The following is a 26,469-nucleotide window of genomic DNA, read 5'->3' on the forward strand; positions in this document are numbered from 1 at the left end:
CAGAACTGTTTAAATTCCAAGCTGTTTAATGATTTAGGATGTCATGCCCTCCTTTTATTTTCAGATATGTGCTTCTGATTTGCAGATGTTGTTTAACACCGATGTTTCCTGTAATTTTCAGACATCATAGAGACATTAAGGACCAATAAGAAGCCAGGTTATAATTCTACCTTTTAAGTTGTGGCGCTTCCTTTTAGCACCAATCACTAGGCTAGACAGGCACCTCAGTTGATCTCACCTCCCACACTGCCGGTGTTGGAACCTTTACTCAGCTGGCCAGAGCTTGATCTTCACAGCCTTTCTGGTCCCTGGCAAGCTGTGGGAGGGGCAGGGTGGAGCCGGTGGTGAGGGAGGGGAAGGGTGGAGGTAATGGGGAGGGAGGCTATAAGACTGATGAAGGTAAACAGAAACTGCCTGCATCTACTGTTTAACACCAATTGTACATATCATCCTTTCCCATTATACAGGAGCAGCCAGAATAGCACCATGTATAAGTGCACTGTATTAGCTCTTAAAATAATGCTATTAACAAAGCACTTTCCCCATGAGGAAGCACTTCCCTCATCAGGAGGCAAGTTTTCTTATACTGTAACTGGAATCACTGTGTATTGTGTATTTCTACATCGACTAGATGTTTTTGTTGATAATAAAGAAATATTTAGGCAAACACTTAAATTTTAGACTCTACAAGCCCTGCTGATGAGATTGTAGATTGATTAACAATTCTTATAATCACACTCTTACTTAGGTTTGATGTGACCACATTAGCATATCTCAGTTTCCCACATGAAGTGGATACTGACTATCAGCAAGGTGCAGGGAAAGGTAGCTTACATATTGACAAAGCTAACAGTAAGAATCAGTAAGACAGCGTGTCCTGTCATGATCAGTTTTGCCACCAGCGGACCTCAGTCATCAGTTGCCTCACCAGTCTGATGCCAGCATTTTCCGTAGGCATTCCTCATTCTCTGTTTTTTAATAGACTAGACATAATTTGTTTAACTTCTGTTATAAAGGGTGGTCATGTGTGATGACGGCATGACGCCTTTAAATAAAGTGCTGAGGAAACTTTTGCCCATAGCATTTGTGTACATAAAGTACATAAAAATTATGCTTTTTTGTAAATTTGGCATAGTTTATATCAAGCTCTAAAACATTAACAACTCATGCAATTGCCAACCCCTGGGTTTCCACTGGTCATTAATCACCTGGAGGTGGCAGAGGAAAATATTTTGTCTTTCTTACTTTTCTGTTGGTGGTAGGTGGGGGCACTCACCATCCACTCACTTGATGTAGTACTGCTCTCAGGTGTCTGCCCTTTCCTCTCCTTCCTTCTTTCCTTCCTTCCTCTTCTGTCTTTCTTTAATTCAGTCTTTCTTTGTCCTTCTGCCTACGGGTGACTGTACACTCCCTCTTCTGTCTTTCTTTCCTTCATTCTTTTCTCTTCCTTCTGTCTATGGTGACTCTACACTGAGTGACTAGCCAAATGGTTTTCTGTACACTGAGAAACCATTTACTACGCTGGTTGGTATTCATATCACCAAATTGTGGTGCCTGCTGGTTTAGTGGGTAATTATGGCACTCCAGTCGGATTGAGCCTGTGCAGGTTTTTATCCAAGGGGTGGTTGGGGTTTATTGCTCACGTAATGCCACTCAGGGATGAGTGAGGCTGGCCTAGCCCTGGGCTCGTACGCCCCTCATGGGGCAACATAGGATTGGATGATGGATTAATGGATGGACTTACTTTTCAGAGCAGCACTAGGGCAGGCTTCATGAGTGAGGTATGATTTATTTAAGCTGATAGAGGAGGATATATTGATGGCTGGATTTATTCACACAAGCAGCCAAAAGTGATCGTACTAAACACGTAGGGAACACCGATCTCCCAGTACAGAGATGAAGTGCCTAACTTACTTCAGACAGTGAGTTTCTGGTGAAGGAATATCTGCATTGGTTGAGATGTTTTATAATTGGAAATTGAGAAGTCCAGGCAAGTATAGTACTGATGCAACGGTCTCCACTACCGTAATCAACGTCTTTATCTATTGAATAGCATGTCAGAGTGTTTTTGTTTTTAGTTAATATTTTTAGATATCAGGAGCCAGGTGATATATATTTATGCATACAGTAGGTTTTTACATTTATCCATAACCACCTCCCAACAGAGCATATTTTTCACTCCAGAAGGTGAATGTTCAGTAACATTGGGAATTTCACTGAAGAAACATCCTTCTTTAGTATGTAACCAGGGAGAGAGATGACACCACAGTTTTTAATAATGGATATATTTTCATTCCAATAAAAAACAGACAAGGCCATTTGAAATCATTACACTCACTGCGACTCCAACACTCACCGTTGTACTTGTTACTAAGGGCTGTATTCTAGATGGCACTGTAGGCTTCATAGCACTTTTTTTTTTTTTTATAGGGATTTACTTTGTGTATGGAATTTTGATAATCTCTCTTCTGTTGTATTTACCAATGTAGTTTGCATCAATACTATGCAAGAGAACATCAAGGTATTAGGTACAGAGTAAATTATTAAGGAAGAGCTGGCTTGAAAGCTTCCTGGCCACCTAGAATATTACCTTGACATCAGCAGAGACACTTTCTAGTCTCTGCTGCTTGCATTTGCTGCTGTGAGAAATAGCAGCACCTTCCTAAATCTCAGGTTTAATTCTTATAAACTATTGACTGTCCACTTAATATCAAGCATAGAATCATGCATGGCTTGTTACCTGTACATAACTCTCATGGTAATGGCATCTTCTCTTAGCTTAAACATCTGAATCAGCACAGCCACTTAGCAGCACTCTTGCTTTGCTCAGGCTAACTCTTTAGTTAGTTATGCATTTAAATTAATTGCATGAACAATAAGTAGACCCATTAGACTAAATTGTTGTATGAATAAAAACTTTTAATCATGTTTTAAACACGTCATGGTAAATCTGTAGTCATCAGAGAAATAAAAGCTTGACAAAATGCACTTACATGAACATCATAAATGCAGAGTAGCCACAGAAAGGCAGTGGAGGACATAGTGTAGTTATTGAGTAACTGTTACCCTCTGCCACATAATCCTTATTTTCCGTTCCTGCCCTCCTGCTCTCAGGCCTTCGGGACATCCTGAAGTCATGGCAGGAGATGTGCAATGAAATATCACAGAAGAGCTATGATTATCTTGACTACCGTGACCACCACTTTGATGCTGACTTGGATGTGTTTGCTGCTAGTGTTCGAGAGCTGCTGAGACGCATACATATGATGGTAGAGAAGGAGCACGAGGAAATATGGGAGACTCCCATGGCTTTCAAAATGCTAGCAAGGTTGTACAGTATCTGTTTTTTCAAGAAATTGCCTATCAGATTTAATAGTCTACTGAAAGCTCATACTTATGGAAGCCTTCTGGGTGTTAATCGGAAGACCGTGTAATTTATCTACTAAAGAAAAACACAAGCTATGCACATTTCAGATAAGGCATACTGTGACAATAATTCATTTCAGGTTTGAGAAGATAGCAGAGGTGGTGCCACAACTAGATGTGGAAGGAAAGTATAAAAGAATCCTGGCACGCTTCCACCAAGAGTTGGAGAAAGTTTCACGCATCTACTCCCGCCAGTGTGAAAGTCCACCCCAGCTGCGTGGCCTCCCTCCTGTTGCAGGTACAGCACTTTGGTTTGTACAATTTTACTACCCCCTCTTAACATAGGTAGTCAGATTTTGTAAAGCTGCCTGGTCTTCATACAGCTCTAGATTATTTCATCTGTCTTAGTTTCATGGCTTCTCTTTGGCTGCACATTTACAGTTGTCTCTGTGGAATCAACCTCAATTTCAGATAAATTACTGTACCACATTTGTGTTGCATCCCCCAGTCCATACTGCAGTAATCTTCCTTTGTTTTATGTTCTCTGTCCTGTGGCAAACAATGTTAACTAGTATAAGGGCTTCCCCAGAATTGCAGGTACTAAAATCCACCTCAGTTGTGTGGCATTACAAATGTTACAAGGTATGTAGTTCACTCTACCAAGTGGTCTCTTTAGTAATATTTCACTAGCAAGGATGTACAGTACTGGTCTTGCTCAGCCTGAATACAGAGCCATGTTGCATGATGGCAGCACTGTTGTGTTATACACTTGGTATCATAAACTTATCTACTTGCCTCTTCTCTCATTATATAAATTCTTATCTCCAGGATAAGAAGTATTGCCTGCACTGTTGATTTTTCTCATGCATTTTAATGATCTTGTGTACACGTCTTTCATTATATGAATTTTTATCATCAGGAGAAGTATTGCCTGCAGAGTTGTTTTTTCTTTTGCATTTTAATAGCAGGAAGGTAGAGGTATAGGCTGTGTTGAAGGAAACAGCCAACTTTCTTGACTCTTAAGAGAAGGCTATAGAGTTTAAGTAGCTAGTATAAAAGAGATATATTTACTGGTAAGGAATGCCTTCATGTAGTGATACCAATATAACCAAGCAACTCTGCTGCTGAGTTGTATATACAGTCTTCAGCTTCCTCCCTGTCCCTTGAAAGGTGAATGTAGGATTGCAGGAGACGAGAAGCTTCAGCCTCCAATTCACTGGGATGATGTCCAAATGAGCCTGGGATCATAACATGAATAAATTGTTATTGTTGCTTTACCCTGTTTTGTCTGACTGAACAGACTCATTGACTACTGATAAGCAACTACTTCTATTGGGCTGTCCTACAGGTACAGTACAATACAAGTATTGTTTAGGGATCTGACTCCCCTTTGTGGATGACAGCATCTCACTTGGGTCAGACCAGGATCTTTCCCATGTCAGAGAAATATGAGTTTGACTTCTCTGTGAATGCTGCAGTTGCAGAACTCAGGGTCCACAGAGCCACAGTGTGTAAGCTCCTTGTCAGTGTCAGGAGTACAGTAAATTTTCATTAAAAAAAAAAAATGGGATACTTCAAAACATTCCTTCCAAAAAAAGTTGAGCCAGAGTCAGCAAGATCAAGTTGGTTTAATTTTAAGATGCTTAGACACATTCTGTTTAATGAAAGAAGGTCATATGCTGCAGGAAATGTAGACAAGTGCTGAATGCCTGTCATGATAGGAGAGGGATACCAGCAGAGCACGGAACAGAATTGACAAGAGTAATTGTAGGAATGGCAGCAGCAGAAGCAGAGTGAAAATGTACAGTATACTAGAGATTATTGACCATTCAAGCATGTGCATAACTTGATGGCTGCTCTCCATGTGTCATGATCTTGAGCCATTTCTCCAGTCAGACCTTAATCCCAGTTATTTCCCTGGAGACACACTTCTCATGTCTTCCTCAGTCTTCTGCTGGACATTCTTCCCTCCATATTCATATCTGTGGCCCCTCTCAACCAGTCACTTTCCCCCTTCCTTTCAGCAAGTCAAGACCATCTTAACCTTTGGGTTAATGTAGTAGCAATTAAATGTCTTTGTTTTATGTAGTTAGCCAGTGTCAAGGTTAAGCTGCTTGCTGACAAGTTGGAGCCTTATTTCATTAGGGCATGGTGATCATTGTCAAAGTCTTACTAATCAGTAGTTACATATATGACTTTTAAGAACAGAATAATGTGTGCTGTATGGTCCTTTGTACAATACTCCTATGTGACAAGTAGCTGATTGGTTTATTGATGCAGGGAAGATCCAGTGGGCACGCAGTCTCTTCCTGCACCTGGAGGAGCCAATGATGTTCTTCAAGGACCACCCAGTGCTGCTTAAGTTACCTGAGGGGAAGGAGGCTGTGAAAAAATACAATCGCATTGGCAAGACGCTGGTTCAGTATGAGCTGGCATATTATGATGCATGGAGAAAGCAGAGTGTAAGTTTAGTGGATATGATATCACCTCCAGACCTACTGAATTGACCACAGAGCCAGTTGAAGGATGAATATTATAGCAATCCTGTCATTTGATGAATGTCTCGCAGGTATTATTGTAAAGGATGGTGAATCTCCATACATCATGCTTCATTACTTTCGCCTTTATGAGACAGTTTTCTGGTGCACAAAAGATTGAGGGTGGGCCTTAAGGCTGTGTACTGATGTAATGCATTAGACCTGTTGCCCTCATACAGTTTCTAGATGCCTGGTGGTCAGATGAGTTAAAGGGCTCCAACCAACTATATCCTGCAAGAGTGTAATTCAGAGCAGTGGTCAGGGTTTATTGCTTACATAATCCCACTTAAGGGTGAGCAACCAATCAGTCTCTTTTTTTTAAGTGTGTGAGCTGAACAGCTTAGCCCTGGGCCCCTATGCTTCTGATGGAGCATTAGTGGATTGGTTGTTGGATGGATGGAAGGTAAATCTAGTGATCATTGCTTAATAAGTGTCCTGTAAATGTAGTAGATTACTCCTAGGCTTAAAAAATTTAGAATACTCATCAGACATGGATCACAGGCTAACTTTAATCAGATACTTACTAATAATATATAACAGTTCATTGTTAGCAGGATTTAAGAGTATACAGTATGCTTAAGGTCCTTAACCACTAAATGAGCCCCATAGTCCCAACCTGTATATGGTGATACTATGGGATGTAAACTCATTGCAAGGTGGTAGGTGGTGGCAACCATCATTCACACACTTGATGTTGTGCTGCCTGCTTCTTCACCTTTATCATTCATATTCTGTGTCTGCCCTCCTCTCTTCCTATTCTCGCATCTTTCCTTTCACTATCCATCACAGTAAACTGTCAATTATCCAGCGTAATTCAGCCAAGCCTTTCGCTGAGTAACGTAAAATGCCAGATATTGTAGAGAATCCCCCATTGGCTTGATATTCGGCACGGAGCCAAATATTACGTCACTGTTCGTCTCGACCCTCTATCGTAAAAACTTTCTCATGAGTAAAAGATGAAAATTAAGCATAAAATACAATAAGGTAATGATACAGTACAGTAATTCAGTGCCGGTTGGCTACCATTTACAATCCAGCATATGGTCCTGATGAGGTCCCTCCTATTGTCCTCAAGAACTGTGCTTCTGTGCTTACTTCCTGCCTAGATAAACTCCTTTGCCTTTGTCTGTCAACTTGTACCTTTCTTTATTGCTCTCATTCAGCCTGTCCCAAAGAAGGGTGACCATTCCCATCCCTCTAAATGTTGCCCAGTTGCTTTAACATCCTGTGTCTCAAAAGTTTTTTTGGTCTATTCTTAACAAAAAAATTTTAAAGCAGCACTCCTATCACAACTTTCTTTCTGATCGTCAGTATGGGTTCTGCTAGGGATGCTCCACTGGCAATCTTCTCACCTACCTTTCAGATTCCTGGTCATCCTCAATTCAGGACTTTGGCGAAAGCTTTGCCATTCCACTTGGCATTTCAGTGGCTTTCAATCGAGTTGGCATAAATCTTTAATTTCCAAACTGCCCTCTCATGGTTTCTATCCTTCTATCTATGTCTTCACCTATAGCTTCCTTTCTGGTCATTCTATAGCTGCTGTTGTAGATGGCCACTGTTCTTCTCTTAGAGCTATCAAAAGTAGTGTTCCTCAGGGCTTTGTCCTATCATCAACTCTCTTCCATTTATTCATCAATGACCCTCTAATCTGTACATCTAACCCTATCCACTCATACACTGATGACTCCACCCTTACATCCCTCGACCACTATGGCAGGCACATAGCACCGGTCTAGCAACAAACTCTCTTCCCTTTTCTGTCCAACTCTCTAATGCAAGAGTTAACCATTACTCTCAGTCCTTCATGTATGCAACAGGTCAACCCTGGAACTGTCTCTCTCCGTCTGTATTTGTTAGTGCCTGTGATCTCCAGTCTTTCAAATGCAGTGTGTCCAGGCATCTCAAAATGAACAGATCTTGTATTTGGCTCTCTGTTATCTTGTTTTTTTTTTTTTTTGGAGGGTACAAGTTACAGACTCCTAGCCTTTGGTTCCTTCTTCCTTGCATTAAAAAAAAAAAGTTGATACACCTTGACACCAGATATTGCATAGAACCGCCAGTTACGTGCCATTTCAGCACCAGGTATTGCGTAATTTTGCCAGATATTGCTTTAATAGAGCTGAGCCAGTAGCACTTGATATTGCATTGGGCCCGATATTGCAACTGTGGTTAATTGAGGGTTTACTGTACTCTTCTTTCCTTTTCAGGCAGCTTTGCATTGAAAGACAAGCCTAATAGTTCCCCATAAGCCAGGAAACTATGTACAGTGCTGGGTGGTAACCGAATGACCGACCCATACGTGTTCCATGTGTGTCAGCAAGTGGGTTGGAGGAGGGTTAGGGCCCCTTCCCATAAAACAGCTAACTCAAAGACAAATGCCCACCCTGTATGGGATTATGGATGGCCATAGATAGATAGAACAGTGTTAACACACAAGCCCATTTTCTTCACTTTGACACTTTAGTCATAATTGGCAGCATTTTTACCCTTAAAGAAGTTGTACCAGAAGCCAGAACACAACTTCATGAAGCTAATTTCTAATTAGGGTACCATTCTAAGAGCACCAGCAGAGTTATGGCTGTTATCTTAGAAATTTTCCCATCATCATCATCATCATCATCATCATCATTACTGTCATGACCTTTTTCCACCTAGTATTCTTTCTGTCTTTCCACCTAATATTCTTTCTTCACTTTCATATGTTGGTATTTTTCCACTGTCATCCTTACCTCACATTGCACACTTTTTGCATCATCATTTCTACCTTTCTTCACTTCTTCAAAATAGGTTCCTACTTTAAAAGTAGTTGGCATTGACTTTTCTTCAAAGATTATCATTTACCTCTTTCTTTTTGGCTTTGCTGTTCTCATCAAATGTTTCTTACTCTAAAAATATTCATTCCTTTCCTTTGAACCTTTTTCTTGTATCAAGTCAAGCCAGTTCTATTCATTTTCCTTCACTGCTCTTTTTTTTTTTTTTTTTTTTGTACTAGGTTTCTTCATCTTAAATCTGGTCTCTTGTTGTCCTTGTGTTCCCTTAGCTTTATCATTCTTCATCTTCCTTTCCATTCCTTAAACCAAGGAGCCAGAGGATGCCCTTTAATTTTGTTCTTGCCATCTTCTGACAATTTTATTCAGTTTAGGATAGGTCTTTCCAACTGAATGGCTTAGGCATAGTCTTGATAAACCCTCTCAGTAAGAGAGGCCTTTCCTAAGTTGAATAGAATTACAGTACCTGGTGACAGGAAGAATAAGCTAAAAGGGATGTTGCCTGCATTCAGGGAGTCAAATCTGGCTGCCTTTCTTATCTAGATGAGTGAGGTGCAGAAGAGCCTGCGTTGCACGTTGGTGGTGCGGCGACCAGACACAGAGGAGCTGTATGTGAACTGGGACCCCCGCATCTCCACACTGCTGCATGAGGCCACCAAGATACAGCAGCTTGGTTTCGAGGTGCCCTACATGACGCAGCTTCTGCTTAACAAAGCACCACTCCTGCTCAAAAAACGGGACATGGTCAAGGTAGTGCACATTCTCCTTGTAGTCAACTTGTTTTTTATTAACTCATTTATGGCATACATGGTTTACAGGTATCCCTCACCTTATTATATTTTGGTTAATAGTATTTCACTTGGAAACAATATTTTTATCAATGATAATTCAAGTTTTGCTTAAGCAGTTAGCTGGAGAAGCAAAAATATACAGTATACCAGTATACAGTCAAGCCCCCAGTTTAGTGACATCTTTATTCGTGGTTTCATGGTTAGTGGTGGCCTGCAAATATTCCCAAACGGTGGGTTTCATGCGAAAACTTCTCCATTAGCGGCAAGAAAACGTAAACAAACCGCACGCACAGAAAGTGATTGTCAATTGTTTGCCACCAATGCTGCAGAAGAGATGCAGCACAGGATGGATGTGTTGCATGGAGAGGTGAAGGCAGCAGAGTCAGAGGAGGTTGGAGGTGCCAGAGGTGGCAGGGCACAGTAGTCTCACCACATGCCTTAGACATTATATCCCCATCCCTTCCATTAAGCACCTCACTCCAGCCTTCCAAGTGAATTTCCTTGCGTATTATATAGGTACTTTATGGTTCTTTTCAGATGTGATCAGTAAATTTTACGTTGCATAAATGGGTTTAAGAGGGAGATGGCATGGGACCCAGAACCAGTTAGCCTATTTCCCATAGAATCAATGCCCAACTTTAGCGGTTTCATGGTTTGGGTTGCTTTTCACGGAACCAATTAGGCACAAAACTTGGGGTTTTACTGTATGTTTTTTTGCTGACTATGCCACTTAAACCTCAGGTGTCTCTATACAACATGAGCACCAGTCACAGAACCCTGTTTTTTTTGCTTCTGCAGTGTTTACCAGTATTCATATTATCCATCATTCTTTCCAGCCAACCTGACCCATTATCCAGAATTGCAAAGTGTTTGATATTGATTGCAGTTACAATGTGATGTTAAAATTTTTATTGATAATATCATTACCTTTACAGAATATATCTCTGTTTTGTTTGCATTTCTTCTTTGATATTCAGTTAGGTCTGGGAGCAAATGCAAGGGCAGCTTGGCCTAGTAAGTCATTAGTCATTTTACCTGGTCTTCATTATACAATTAATTTGCGTATACAGTACAGTGGTTTGCAGTGGCAGTATATGGTGTTTTAGGTGGGTATGAGCCTTTTTTTTTGGTTGGTTTTGGACTCAAATTTGGGAAGAGCATCTTCCACAGACCCAGAATTATGTATCTGCACAACCCATGTTGTCCCTCATTTACTTAATTATAATTTACCCGAAAATCTATTTTGGGCATGTCTTCTCTGTCATTGAATGGGGTTGCATCTACTGTACTGCTAACACAGATCAAGTAGAATAAATTCAGATGATCCATGGTTATTATTAAAAAAAAAAAAAAGTTAGTGCCCACAGCATACTGCACAGATGTGAGACTTAACAAGAGCAAAGGAAATGGATCTGTAAAGGAATGTGTGTGAGTTACACAGAGTGAATATGACAAGAATCATAACGATTTATGAATGATGTGGAGTAATGTTAGAATAAAGAGAGTGCTCAGATGGTATTGTTATCATATACAGTATAGGCATTGGACGTAGGTATGATTGTGAAACAGTGTGTATGTGAGTTAGTTTGGAGTTGGGAATAGGTGTACTAGGTCAAGAAGAAGGTGGATGAGTATGGTAAATGAGTATGTGAGAGAGTGAGGTACAGAAATTGATAGAGCTGAGGAACTGACAGGAAATTGTATTGGTTGGATGAAATATTTATGAAAAAACATATGACAAAGGTTTGATATCTCATTTTTCATTGATAATCAGTAGAATGACTACCTAATTCATGTATGTGAAGTGCACCTATAAAGAAAAGAAATGCACAGATGGCTAAACTTGTGAGATGGAACTGGGATTAATGTTTTCTCTCTCCTTCTGTCTGTATCCTGAGTTACTATATCTTTAAGTGGGAGAGAGGATGATGTTCATGATGATGATGATGGTGTTATTATGTTCCATTAGTACTCAGCTTGTGTTGGAAAAAGTTAGCATTTTCCTGATGTCCCTGCAGGTTTAGTATATTTGTACAGTAACATTGTATTATCTTCCACTAGCACCTGCTGAACGAGCATCAGCGTGTGCTGGAGAAGGTGAGCAAGAGCCTTACACCTCTGCTGGTGCCCCATGTTGCCCGCCTGAAGGAGGCTCTCGATCCTCTCCTCTCCTCCCTCACTTGGTCATCCATTCAGGCTCACAGCTACTTCGACCAGGCATTCCAGGCTGTCAACACTTTTGAGGTTCTTATTGACAGGTGGGTGAAGGTATTACACATATTCATCTTAAATTACACAGTACTTAGTGATCAGTGAATAAGAATAGTGTTTACATCAGTGTAAAAAAAGTTGGAGATGCATTGACTGATCAGTAAATTACTGTACTTCATACACCTCATTACAGCTGAATCTTTTGGGACTTTGTTCATCCTAATGCCATGATTCGACTGGGTCTCCACATATACTAGTCATTTTAGTTGATCTTCAGCAATAGTCTCAGCCTCATCTGTGACTGTAAATGTTATTGAGTTCATCAGCTGCGAATTTTCCATAAGCCCAGCTACTAGTCTTCTAGCACCACTGCATCCAAGAAAAGTGGTCACCATCCATCGTCTTTCTACACACTTGTACAGTCACACCAAAAAGTATCGCGCAGGTAAGGTACGATGATATCCGAAATGACCATTATAGCTCATGAATTTTTGGTAAGATTTATTTGTAACCACTTTGCTATACATGTAATAACAATACGGACTAGAAAGTGTCATAAACAAGCCATATATTGCATCCTTGAGAGAGCAAGTTTATCAGCATGGGGAAAAAATCATTGTTCACTTCCCAGTAGCCATCGTCTGGTGTCTCAAATTGCTTTGCATCAAGTGTGCACTGATACTTTTTGTTGTGAGTGTACATTTTTTGTCAGATTATTGCAGTAATAATTGGCTGTTTTCAGCCTGTGTGTGTGTGTGTGTGTGTGTGTGTGTGTGTGTGTGTGTGTGTGTGTGTGTGTGTGTGTGTGTGTGTGTGTGTGTGTGTGTGTGTGTGTGTGTGTATTTACCTATTTGTAGTATACAGGAATTGAGCAGTGCTCGTGTTGTCCTGTCTCCATATCCACATTTATCAAGTCTACCTTTACACACATGAATGTTTTTCTCATGCACCACCTCTTTGTCTAAGTCGTTCCAAATATTTAAGTATTTACCTAATATACCTAATTGTGATATACACGGAATGTACTATACTCGTGGGTTTCCGTCGCTGTTTCTCAATAAGTCGAATTTAACTTTAAACTCGTTTAAGTTTTTAGACTGGACGATCTCTTTGTCCAGGCTATTCCATAAGTCTATACTTCTGTAAGGAAAGCTATATTTCTTGATATCCTTCAAGCAGCTTGACTTTTTCAATTTCATTCCATGTCCTCTTGTTGCTCTCTTATCCCATACAAACAGATCTTCTTTGTCAATTTTATCTACTCCCACCATGGTCCTGAACACCGCAATCATGTCTCCCCTCTTTCTCCTTTCCTCTAACGAAGGCAAATCCAGTTTTTCCAGCCTCTCTCTGTATGACAGGTCTGTCAGACTGGGGACCATCTTGGTTGCTGTTCTTTGTATTCTCTCAATCTTGTTTATATCTTTCTTTTTGTGTGTGGACCACACTACCGCTGCATATTCTAACCTGGGGTGGATCATGGCCACTATCAATTTTTTCATCATTTCCTCATCCATATAATGAAATGCTACTCTTATGTTAGTCAAGAGTTTATAAGTCTCTCCAACTATCTTGTTAATGTGCTTTTCTGGTGACAAACTATCTTGGACCAGCACTCCTAAATCTTTCTCTTCTCTCCTTTTTGTGATTAATTCATTACCCAAAAAATAATGTGTGTGTGTGTGTGTGTGTGTTCATGCATGCATGCATGCATACATATGTGCGTGCATGCATGTGTGCATGTACATGCGCATGCACACAGTTATCCACTTATATGAGCATAAGAACTTAGCACCTTTTTTTTTTTTTTTTTTTTTTTTTTTTTTTTAATGTACAGTCAGTATTTTTGCCTGTAAGATAACTACAATCCCTTACAAAGCCTCAGTAGTTACAAGCACACATGTCCACAGTCATTTGTTCTAAGATGGACTTTGAACTCTGTCACTCTCAGGTGTGTTAATGTCAGTGACTAAACAGTAGTGTGGTGCTGGAGTTTAGGCGACAAGTGACGTCCAGTTACTTAAGATAACTACCAGTTTGGGTTATTTGGAAACATATGTGTGTGCTTAAAATAGTGTTGGTGACCACTTCCAGAAACATACGGCATCTCCACTAAACCCATGTTATAACATGTTCAGTATACAAAAAAGCATTATCAGATTGGTTTTTCAGCGACATATCACAACCATTAAATGAGGTTTGCCTGTAGCACTCAGGCTTTTTAACTTCACATATTTGCTATTAACACTGGATGCTAAAATGCAGAGTGAATGACATCTTCCACCACCGGATGGAGGGCGTGCTGGCAGCCATGTCTACAGTTCGTCTGTATGTGCTGCCAGACACATCCCCCTGGACCCTTGACCTCTTTGTGCACAACACTTGGCTCACCTGCTGCCAGGCTGCACAGGTAGGCTGCATCTATTTCACAAACATAGCTGTGTTCAGAATCAGGTTCTCATGAAGGCTGTTTTTTAATAGATGGTAAGAACTCAGTTGTGAAAAATTAAGTACAATATATTATGTGAACTGCCAATGCACTGAGAGGTTTCATGCTGAATGAATGCCTTGTAATACCCAGTTTGTATTACCATCACTGCCACCACTAACCTATTCCCCCTACCCTCTCAAGGAGCTCAACAGTCGTAGTGGTGTGGTGGAGGATGCAGTGCTGGAATTGATTGAGCTGGTGCTTGTGGGTGTGGATGGTGCCACAGGGGAGCAGAGTGGCCTTGCTTTCCTCACCGCTGATGACCTTGATGATGCTGCTGATTTTGATGACTCTCGTTCAGGTCAGCGACATCCCACAATCATTTCTGGAATGTGTTATATGATGTAGAATTATTTTTAGTAAGCAGTCCATGTTATTAAGTACTGTTCCTATAATGCAGAGTATTTTGGATTATTTTTTTCCAAATGAATGGAAAAGTGTGTAAGGTTGAAAGGTTCAAGTGCATGATGTGTGTGTGTTGTGTGAATTGTGTGCAGTGTACCTTCTTGTTGTATGTGAACTCTTTTCTGTTGTTGACTGGGTGTTCTTTGATCATGTGAGAGATTTTTGAGCTGTTCTCCAGGTGATTTTAGTAGTGTGGGGAGGAGGCAGTTTTACATTGTCCTGCGTGCTGGGTCATGTAGGCATGTGGTGGTTGTGTAAGATGATGAAAGAATCAGGTTGATCTAGAATAGGGGTGCCTTAGCTGTCCTGTGTGTGTGTGAGAGAGAGAGAGAGAGAGAGAGTACCCATGAGAGGTCTTTTGCTTTGAGGTCACTGGCTGTTATAATATTAGGGGTGTTCTGGAGAGGGTTGAAGAATAAGGTACAGTCTAGGGGGCATGATGCTGGTGATTGTGTGTATATGTTTCCTGTCTTTTGGGTCTCTTTGTGTATTTTGTTTTTCAGTTGTTTTTGGATGTTTGTGTTTGTGTTTCCTGTATGGTATTCATGAAACAAACTGTGGTGTGTATAAGGAAAATTAGGCCACACCCTTCCCTATTGTTTTTATTTTATCTGATTGTGGTGAAATTGGTGAAATGTGGAGCATTTGACTTGTTTGTGAATTTAATCTTCTGTGTCTGTGCTGTACCAATGTTGTATGCATGGAGGAGGTTATTTAGTTATGTGGTGTTTATTATGTAAGATTTTTACTGTGTTTGTAATATTTTGTGTGTTTATTATGTGGTTTTATTTTGAGTGTAGCTGCAATCACATGTCTGTTGTAAGGTGTAATGTGTATATGTACAGCCAAAGTGCAACCATTCTTTGCATCAGTTGTACCTGACTGACAAATGCATTTGTGTGTGTTATGTGAGTTTTGCATGTTGGGTTGGTTATGTGAAGATGTGGACCAGGATTGGTCATACTGTCCCCAGTGAGCAGGAGTAAGAGGAAGTGGGAGAATGGAATATTTATAGACCCTTTAAAAGGAAAAACTGAAAAGTTTGTCTTTAGGGAATATAACTTTATACTGACACTGCAGCCCACCATCCTTCTTTCATGGGTTAGGGCTGTGGCATATTTCTCACAAACAGATCTTTGCATTTTGTTCACTACATTATGTCATTTCTGCAATGTACCTGTACTACATTAATTTATTTTGAACATTATATATTATCCCCCTTATCATATTTCATTCAGTATACAGTACCATGAGCTGAAGCAACACCATTTCCAGCTTTCTGCTATTGATGTCATTTTCGCATGAGGGAGAAAGTGTATACTGTGTAAGTGTATCTGTTCAGCCATTAAAGAGCAGTCATATAGTTTACAAGTTCCTTGGAAGTCAGTTGTGTTGTTAAAAATAATGACTGGTAAGAATTGGTGTCCATCTACAGTGTCATCAGGAGGAGGGTCATCACGGAGGAGTCCTGTGCTGGTGGCTGAGGGCACTTTCACAACCACCCTCGACCTACCCAGCAAGCCTCTAACTCCACAGGAGAAGGCTGCACGGAAGAAGAGAGAGATGAGGGAGAAGGTACTCCACAGATTCACTCAATTATTTGGCACATTTGAAACTTTTGGGATAGTGTTATGAAAGGGGAAGCTATTCTGATGCAGAAACAATTATCCATTAGAATTAGACAAATTGTGAGATCAATTATCATAGAGGTAGCTGAAGTAGCACATCTCCCTTTAATCAGTCTAAATCAGTATTCATTTCTGCCTCCTTCCCATGTGGAGTTGATTATACTTTACGTCATCCTCAGGTGGAGTCAGCAGCACGGGAACTGCGTCGGACATACCACCGTCGGGTGCTAGATGTGCTGATCAAGTCAGTGCGTGGGGCTCTTGACTCTATCAGGAAGCACACCTCAGTCACCTCACCCCGCAACAAGGGTTAGCTATCAACAGTGCTTACACAATATACCCACCTCAGATTATCACCTTTTGCTACTACAGGAATTACATTTTGTGTTTTTTCGTATTTTTTTTTACATCAGTTTCATGTGCAGTTGACTCTCAAATATCCCAAATTATCAAGAACCTGGGTGGGTCGAGATTTGAATCTCTCATTCATTTTCTAATTCAGAGTGCATTCTGGTTTTCAGTCCCTTAACAACCTATGTGTCCTAGTGGTGTGTTGCAAGTTATTGTGTTATGGTTTACCAATGGCAGCTTGGCTTCAGACCTTCTCTACTGTAATGTACTCTATATTGTTCAGTTACATAATATTTTACTGTTGTAGTGGCCTCCATGAAAAGAATCTGTGAGACTTAAGTACCTAATGGTGCTAAGGAAAGGAAGCATACTGCAGTACTTTAACAATTTTGAAAAAGGCTGAAATCATATGAAAATTATACTGAGGTGTTTCTGTGTGCAAACTGTGATAAACATAGTGTCAAATATTCTTCAGTTTACATCAAGCTATGATGTGATATAATTTTGATTTTTTTTTTCTGATTGTGATATGGACTTCATTTACTAATAGGTGTTTACATCAAGTTTTTACAAATGGCATTGGTGAAGAGGAATTGCACTCAATGATCTGGGTGGAATTTATGCAGACAGCACCAGAATCAAGGTTGGTGGTGAGTTTACAGACTAGTGATAAGCAGGTGTCCAAATCAGGGGCCAGATTCACCACCTAATTTGTGATCAATTCTCTGGGGCAGTCACAACTTGTTTTTGCAAGAAGAACAAGAGACATGGGAAGATTCAATATTCAGCTTCCCCATAACCTTGAAAAGTGAAACTTATTGTGTTTAAGTTCGTATAACCAAAGGTGGCATGGTTGCTGAAGTATAGCTGAAGGAAATAGGGGAAAAGGAGCAGTGGAGGTAATCTAGAACCATGAAAGTTAGTGGATTTAGCCATTAAGATAGTTCTGTTGTGTGTATCAGGTAACACAAACAAAGGTGTGCCAGTTACTAAAAAATAGTGCTCACAGACTGAGATGTCCAGCTGCATAACATGAAAGCATAAAATCCTTCTGTATATCAGAGAATGCAGTTATATTTTGTCTGATATCTGGACAGTATTGGAGGATGGTTAGCACATGTTATGTGTACTTTTTTTTTTTTTCAGAATATTCTTTGGTTGCATATTATGCATAATACTTTTGAACCACGGAGGCATATCAGTATATTTTGTATATTACAGTATAATTGCAGCACAGTGGTATTTTATTTAGTTTCTGTCAAAAGGTGTTTGCTCTTTTACATCTTCCCACTGTTTTAATAATGTAATTTTTATGTTTCCCAATTTACCTTTTTGTGCCACCAAGCATATCTGTACCTTGCAGGTGAGGGCAGTGGTCGTGGTCGGGTGTCAGAGAATGAAGAAAGCCAAGGTGTGGCACTGGTGGAACTGAGTGCCTCCCTGGTGTCACCTGGTGTCCAGGTCACTCCCAGCCTCACACAGGTGCAGGAGGCCATCAACAAGGTGGCCAAGATCATCCTATCCACTGCCATGGGAGTCTCACAGTGGGTCAGATGCCGCAAAGAAGATGTAAGTTATTGGACCCCTTGAATCTCAATAACATTACTTTTAGTTTATTCTTGCTGATACCAAACAGCTTGATTCAACTCTAGGAATGGGCTCTTGTGTTAAAGAAATTTATTAAGACCATTTTACATCATCATCATCTGGACCTCAACATTCGTTTCGTTTTCGTTTTTAAAGGCTCCAACATGCTTGCATGTGTCGGCCTTGGTCACCTAATGGCGGCTCTCCACGCTGCACGATCCATTGCAGCCTCCCTGTTCAGTCCCTTAACCCTAAGGTCACACTTAATGACCTCGTCCCATGTCTTTCTCGGTCTACCCCTCATAACCCCACCCCCAATATTAACACTTCTCACCTTCCTCACCCAATTATCATCCCCCATCCTCTCCACATGTCCAAACCACCTCAATCTACCTCTCCTCATCGCAACACCAATACACTCCAGTCCCATCCTACCTCTTAACTCTTCCATTGTAAACCCAGCCCCTCCAGGTCTTGGACGCAGGGACACACTGCACATCCACCTAATCATTGTCATTTCTGTATGTCTGAGCCGGCGAATATCTTCCTCCTTCACTGCCCAGGTCTCACTGCCATACAGCATTACACTCCTAACAGATGCTGCACACAAAGACCCCTTAGCACGTAGGGAGAGCCCTCTCAATGTCAGGAGAGGCAAGAGCTCCCTGAACTTCTTCCAACCACTTCTCACCCTAGCCACAGAGCTAGCTCCAGCCCCACCTCCAGCACACAACATGTCTCCCAAATAACAAAACTCTTCCACACACTCAAGAGATTCACCAGCAAGTTCAATCCTTTCACGTCTGACAATCTCCACCTGCTCACCCCGACACGCCTTACACATAAAATCAGCATTATCTCGCAGTCTACCTCTGATACCACTACATCTCTTATGCACCCATTTATCACTCACACCGCACAAGATGGAATTACTTCCCACGCCCTTGTGGCAAACTGCACATGGCCACTCTCCCTCGTCTTTGACAGTACCGCCACCAACCCTAGACATCATCACTTTTGTTCTATCTGCATTTAAAAAAAAAAAATCTACCGGCCTAAACATAATAATCTGGAGATGGCAAGAATAAATCAAGAAAAGACATCAAACAGATTCAAGGAAGTTAAGGTTATGTTTATGCTTAGAATTTACTACTGACTTCTTGAAGTGATACATAAGATTCATCTTCAGACTTGCATCAGAACTGTTATGTCCCAAGTCTAGCTGCATATTGGCCTGCAGACGGGTGAACCCCAGAGGAAAGGTGAGGGTGGAGGTGGACAGCGGCGGGGGTGGAAGGCAAGGGAGGAAGTGTTGGAGGTGCCAGCACGACCAAAGAACTACTACTCACACGTCTATGAGAGCAAGGATGTTTCCAAGATCATGAGCCAGATGGCCAACTCATTCCAGTCAACAAAGAATGTAAGTGAATCTAAGATGTGTACTACATGATTACTTTTGTTTGGGAAGCTACTATTTCCCTCCTGTGGATAAGGGTAAAGGAGTACCATCACTTATATCCTGCGTGTGTGTCAAATTGAACAAACAGGGTAGTACTGGTTTGCTTGAGACTTACCCTTTTCCAGTGGGGCAGGGAAGTGCTAGCTATGTTACCTGGCCAGCATCTGTGTTGGTGGGATCTGTTTACTTCTGGTGTGGCACATAATGGAAAACAAGGAAAGAAGTTTTGTATGGTTATGGACAAGAGTATCACTCCACTTTTTAGTAAAGTGATTAGGAAACTCTTACATGTTTTTGAAAAGTTTAATTTTGATCCTAGTGTATAATAATACAGTACAGTTCACTGACAAAAAATAAATAAATAAATAAATAAATAAATAACTTGGGTACGTGAACATATTTAAGATCAGTAATAGTACAGTACCTGTACTGTATATACAGCCTGGCACAGATGCCTAACTTTTCCATTGCACATCACAGCACTTTCTAAACAAAACAGAACAAGAAGGAACACTCAGAGAGTGCAATACCCTTGCCATATATGTCTGATACTTAAAAAGCTTGGCTAAAGGCTGAGCCCCTTTTACCTTGCCCTTTGGCCTTGACCTTTGACATTTTCACCAAATATTTACAGTAATTACTTGTTCCTCTGATGATTCACAATTATTATTCCAACTTTGGTGTAACTCCATCCAGTGGATTTCCATAATGTTGCTAACTGACAGACAAACAATCAGACCAAGCCACACAGACCATCCCAGACTGAAGCACATGGGGGTGATAGGGCAGGCCATAAACAGGTAATCATTGGTATGATTGGATGAATATAAACAATATTTATGGAACATTCACAATTTGTCAAGGGTCTAGATTTGAGAAGGCAGTTTATTGCATCAGCACATAGTAATCCCCACATTTGTGTGTCTTCATGCACAGCCTTACAGTCATACTCTCACATTTCTCCAGCTAATTGCTGTAATATTTACAACAGCATTCCACTACGGGAGCATGCAAGCAGATACTCACAAGTATACATTCACATCACCAGACCTGCAGTTAACAGCCATGGCCCCACCCTTGCACCCCAAACAGAACCCTTACCCATTGATAACTCAGAAATATAGCTTGATAAGTCCAAAAGGATTACTCCAGCATTACTGCACTGTAGACAATGCCAACTGCAGCTGTCATACAGACAGCTATATGTATGACACATGTGCAAGGTGCAATGCACCCCACACAATACAATACATACTGTCAATGTCCAGCATTTACGTGATTGATACAACAGTGCAATATTTCAAAAGTGTTGAACTTATTGTCTGTCCCAGCTGTGTTGACAGGATATATCTGTGTTGTAGGTCTGCTGAGTCAAAGTGGATCATCAGATTATCCAGTACAATAATTACATCAGCAATATGTGTCAAGTACCTTTACAGCAATATGTGTGTCTCAGCTTTGACTGTGTTTTACTTAAAATCAAGTCCTTTCTCTTTCTGTAATGTCAGCTGTTATGTTTGTCTTGTATCCACACACCACACATGAGGCATAGTTTTGCACAGAGATGAACATGGCCAACTTCCACCTAAGACAGATGAATGATGCAGTATCATAATCAGATTACAAAGTACTGTAGTTAAAGAACCATTCACTGATGTCAATGAGTGACTGGATCTGACTTTGCAGGAGCTGCACAACACATTCAGCACATGGGACAAGTACCATCACCTGTGGCGTGTCGATAAGGAGCAGGCTATCCGGGAATTCATTGCCAGTTGCCCCAGTCTTCAGGACTATGACCGCACCTTGCGCAGCTATGTCACCCTCGACAAGCAAATCAAGAGTGAGCCAGCCCGCTATAGAGTTGGGGCTCTGGCAGTCAACACAGGTCAGAGCCCCATACCTTACATGATGATTTTTTTCTTCCTATATGATTATTTTTCCGTTCTCTGACTCTACATCCCCTGAGGATTGGCCCCAACAAATTTATCCCTAGATATTTCTTGTCTTACTAAGTAATGATTTCTATCACAGTACATCCTCCCTCCTTATATTATTTCTCTTGCAGTGCATCCTCTTCCCTCATTTCCTTAATCATCTTATCATATTTCACTTTGTGTTCAGCCTACCTTCTCTTCTTGCAATCATATCACTCTTGAGTATCTTTTTTTGTCAGCCAGTCACTCTCCAATTGCTCTGCATACTTTAGCTCTCTCAGAATGATTGAATTATCTTTGTTTACCACTGCATCATCTGCCATACCACATTCCTCATTAGTGTGTTCATTCATCTATCAATTCCTTAAAGTTACTAAGCAAGCACTCCTAATGTAGCATGTTTCAGCTGCTTTCGCTCTGAGTATTTATCCTTGAGGCATCATCTTTGCTCTTCACTTGTAAGATCATTCCAAGAGTACTGTATATTTCTCATAAACCACCATTTTTTTTACTTCTTTTAGCTATGCCTTATAATCAAATACATCATGATTATTGCTTGAAAATTGATGTCAGGGTTATTCTCATAATAATCTCGTTGTTCAGGTAGAAGATGGTGTTTCGTATGGTATTCGTTGCTAGGCTAAGTGCACCAAAGTTTACTCGTCATTATGATTACCAGTAAAACGCCTTCATCTGCGAGGTACAAGTGAGGCCATTTAAATCCAAAACAAGGATGCCCAGAGTATATTAATGGCTATCTACCTACCAAGTTTCATGCATTTATGAGAAACTATCTGGCCTGTGGACTCTTTTGAAGATTTTGACATGCTGCACTTGGCCTGTGTTACGTGCCACATGCACTGCCTGGGTGTGATGTACCCTTTCAAAAACAAATCGTAAAGAATTGGGCTCTCATCTGGTGCAAACCACGCAGTGATCGGCCCTGTGGTTGCTGAGATAAAAGTTTCTCAAAAGCGTTATGGTCGGGCAGGGTTGGGCTGGGCCACTCATATGTGAGAAAATGCCACTATTTGACGAGAGACTTGTGAGGGCTTCACCCTCACTCGTAATGATGCCAGAGGCAGCTGGTTATGTTTCGCCAAAATATCTGTGATATCATCATTGATTTTATGACAGTCTGATCCAAAACTTCAGTTGTGTTTTAATACTGAAAATACACAGTTTTGTACGTTTCTGTACCTCATGCAGACTTGTGTATTGAAATTACCTCTTCCCTACACTCACTTTGTTGTCCCATACTGTGGACCACAGTTTCAACCCTGTCTACTTAAGGCTGAAGGAAGCCCTGCTTATGAGCTGTCTTTTATATATACCTGGTTCACATATATCATTATCATCATCATCATCCAATCCTATGTTGCCGCATGAGGAGCACAGGAGCCTGGGGCTAGGCAAGTTGGTCCTGACATTTAAAATGAGAGTGACCAGCCTTACTCATCCCTGAGTGGCATTATGTGAGCATTAAATCCCAACCACCCCTTGGATGTAAACCTACACAGGCTCAATCCAGTGGAGAACCTTAATTACCCATTAAACCATGAGGTGCCGTACTTTGGTTATATGGTTACCATCCAGCACAATAAATGGTTTCCTAGTGTACAGAAAACCATTTGGCTTGTCATTCAGTGTAGAGTCACCCGTAGGCAGAAGGAAGTTTAAGGAATGAAGGAAAGAAAGACAGAAGAGGAAGGAAGGAAGGATGGAAGGAGGTTAGGAAAGGGCAGACACCCGAAAGCAGCACTACATCGAGTGAGCGAATGGTTCACGTACACATAACATATTCGCCTCTAGCCTGTAAACTGCTTGCCACCATTCCTTTTCTCATATACTACTGATTCACATCCTTTGATTTATGTACCTGATTTTGTCTTTCATTATTTTGACCAACTTTTTCTTACAAACCCACTCTGCAGACAACCTGAAAAAGGCTCTGGTGGTGGAGGCAGGGTTGTGGGTTCGGAAGTATGGTGAAGCACTCAAGACAACATACATGAAGGAAATGGAACGCCTTTTTGCTCAGCTGACAGAACTGTCACGACGACTGGAACGACCCCTTAAGGACCTGGATGACATCAAGAGCGCCATTGACATCCTCCGCAAGACACGAGACCTGGAGCTGGACATGGATGACGCTATTGATCCAATTGAGGTGAACCCAGTGTCTGCAGCCATTTACAGGGAAGGTCATTGAGATTACCGGTAGTTCCTCCACATTTACTTGGTGCAAATTTTCCTGCTTTTTCACAGTTGGTCTTATTTTATTAAGACCAGTTTATTATTAGATTAAACTGATTATTTGGCATCCCAGTTGTGTTAAATAAAGCATATTCTTAATAATCACTTATCTTTGTATAAATTTTTCCTACTACCAGATGATTTTATTTAGTTTAGGAGAGCCCATAGGTGAGAAGGAGTTAATGAAAGCTATGTCTAACCCATCTTGATCAAATAGCATGTCTTCAGTTGAATATAGGTACCTGCTAATAGCAATAATTAAAAAAAAAATTATCACTGTGACATGTTTGTCACTACATGCTTCCTTTATATGTTCAGTAAATCTTCTTTATAATTAAGGAACATGTTTCAGAATATCACAGTTTTACCCATACAGTTGATAAAGTAAATATTTGGAAGCTAACAATGTAGCTTTATAGATAGCAAAGGAAATATAAGAGAATATTTTTTTCAAAACTTAATGTTGATCAAATAATGAAGAAGTATGTCCATATTGTTTTTATTTATTTTTTCTTGGAAGGCATGGTTTATGGGCTCTTAGCCTCTGGTTTCTTCTTTCTTGCATTAACAAAAAAAGTAACATGAACTTACTGTATCTGGCTTGGCTCAGGAATCCTTTGGTCTGCTGGTGAAGTATGAGCTGGGCCTGACACAAGAGGAGGCTGAGCGTGTGGACAACCTGCGCTTCACTTGGCAGAAGGTCCTGGCCCAGGCAGTTGAGGTTCAGAACCTCCTGTCCCGTGTCCAGCCGTACTTCAGGTGAGACCCTTTCATCCTGTATCCTGCCTTACCTAAGGTTAGTCCTTTGTGTTTCATGTCCAACCATACTTCAAGTGAGACCCTCCTGTCCCACATCCAACCTTACATATACAAGACCCTCCTGTTTCATTTTCTTCCTTACTTCAAAATGTCACAGGGAATCTCTAACTTGTGTACATAAAATTTATCAAGTTTTAAGTCTTTGCAAGATGTAATTTCAAGTGTATGTTTATGGCAAATTATACTTTCATTTGTAATATTTTCATCTACATTGTGAAATGCTAGATATACAAAAATGAAATGGCGGGGGACAGGGCGACTTGGAGGCGATATGTTTGTGGCCACCCCAAACGGGAATGAGGCGTCTGGCAATAGATAGATAGATAGAAATGTCCTTTCATTCTTCCTGTTCTTGTCCTACTTCTGCTTGAAGAATATTTTGATCTAAATCATCTCCAAGCCCATACTGGACTACTTACAGTACCCATCTTTACAAGATATATTACCTCGTCCTGCTCCATTGCCCGTTCCCATCCCAACCCTTCCAACCCAAGCATTTGCACCTGCTCCATCCTTTTTCTGTTCCCCCCACAACAGACTTTGTAGAGAAATTTGCTTCCACTGCCAGTGCTGCCCATCAAAGAACACTGATTTTCATAGGGTAAATTAATTCTACTCTACCCCATCATGCACCACCATTGTAGTCCGTCCTACCTACTCCTTTATGTCCACCCCACACATTTTTACCTCACCCACCTTTGACCTGCAGCTTATCAGTCTACCTTCAACACCCATTTTCACACCATGTATTGAATTTCACCTAGCATGCCCAACCATTATGCAGCGAATACTACACACTCCTGTCCACTCACCTAACCCATTTATGTTTTAATGTGGTGTATATCATAACAGTCAACCTACAATACCCTTATCACAAGGTATGCCTACTCCAGCATCTTCCACTACCAACCACTGTCTCAGCCCATCCTGTTCACTTGTATCTGCTCACTCCACATATTCCACTTAGTCCTGAAAAAAATAGAGACAAAATATTAAAAAAACATTACACTGGTAGAACTGATTTTTGGTACACTCCTTCAGGTCCATGACTGAAGCCAGTCTTTTTTGTCAGCTGATGATCTTTTTTATACTCTGCTGAGAGCATCTAGATCATATATTAGCACTAGCAGGGGTACCCAGCATTGCCCAGGCCAAAAAGGTGAACACTGTAATCCTATTAGTTCCAGTTCAATCTTTCTTTATACTCCAGAAAGATCATGGACCTCTTATGCTTTTGAAGTGAGATTATAAGAGGTCCAGGAACTTTCTGTTTCAGGTTTTGCAGACTAAAACACAGTATTTGTGTGCACTTGTTTACTAATACTGGTGACCTCAAATGACCTCTGACTGATGACCTCAAATGACCTCGAAGGTCATCCTCACCTATCCTATGTCCAAATTGGAGGTCATATGAGTCTCCATGCCAAAAATTGGGCCGCTGGGTCCAATCGTTTTAAGCGTGTATTACTGGTGACCTCAAATGACCTTGGAGATCAATCTCACATAGCCTATGTCAAGACTGGAGGTCATATGAGTCTCCGTGCCAAAAATTGGGCTGCAGGGGTACCCGGTTTTCCCCAGGACAAAAAGGCGAACACTCATCTGGTGACCTCAAATGACCCAGATCTGAATTTTGACCTCCCTAAAACCATCCTTGGGTCACCCTGATTCAGAATATGTATGGGTCTGCGGGTCTCTGGTCCATGGTTTTGGTGTGATTGAAGGACAAACAGACAAATAGCACTGCTCTTTTATATACAGTACTTAGATATATTAGTACTGGACATTCATTTGTTATCTGATTCAGATTATGTAGCTTGCAGTCCTCCCGCTGATGTCTGCTGAATGTAACTTACCATTAGA

General features: G+C 40.8%; 1 protein-coding gene across 1 annotated transcript in view; it reads left to right on the forward strand.

Moving 5' to 3' along the window:
• The window catches only part of LOC145394124 (dynein axonemal heavy chain 5-like), a 143,884-nt gene that overhangs the window by 25,691 nt on the left and 91,724 nt on the right, over positions 1-26,469 (forward strand). Inside the window, exons 14-27 of the mRNA XM_080268104.1 lie at positions 3,094-3,328; positions 3,507-3,664; positions 5,647-5,828; positions 9,215-9,421; positions 11,524-11,720; positions 13,939-14,083; positions 14,306-14,465; positions 16,005-16,144; positions 16,377-16,506; positions 17,912-18,117; positions 19,376-19,555; positions 21,281-21,482; positions 23,466-23,701; positions 24,398-24,546. Of these exons, the coding sequence (XP_080124230.1) occupies positions 3,094-3,328; positions 3,507-3,664; positions 5,647-5,828; positions 9,215-9,421; positions 11,524-11,720; positions 13,939-14,083; positions 14,306-14,465; positions 16,005-16,144; positions 16,377-16,506; positions 17,912-18,117; positions 19,376-19,555; positions 21,281-21,482; positions 23,466-23,701; positions 24,398-24,546 (2,527 nt within the window). The remainder of the gene's footprint in view (positions 1-3,093; positions 3,329-3,506; positions 3,665-5,646; positions 5,829-9,214; positions 9,422-11,523; positions 11,721-13,938; positions 14,084-14,305; positions 14,466-16,004; positions 16,145-16,376; positions 16,507-17,911; positions 18,118-19,375; positions 19,556-21,280; positions 21,483-23,465; positions 23,702-24,397; positions 24,547-26,469) is intronic.

The sequence above is a fragment of the Coenobita brevimanus genome, chromosome 26, assembly GCF_032717465.1.
Source record: "Coenobita brevimanus isolate Jiangsu-jjx chromosome 26, ASM3271746v2, whole genome shotgun sequence".
Lineage (NCBI taxonomy): Eukaryota > Metazoa > Arthropoda > Malacostraca > Decapoda > Coenobitidae > Coenobita > Coenobita brevimanus.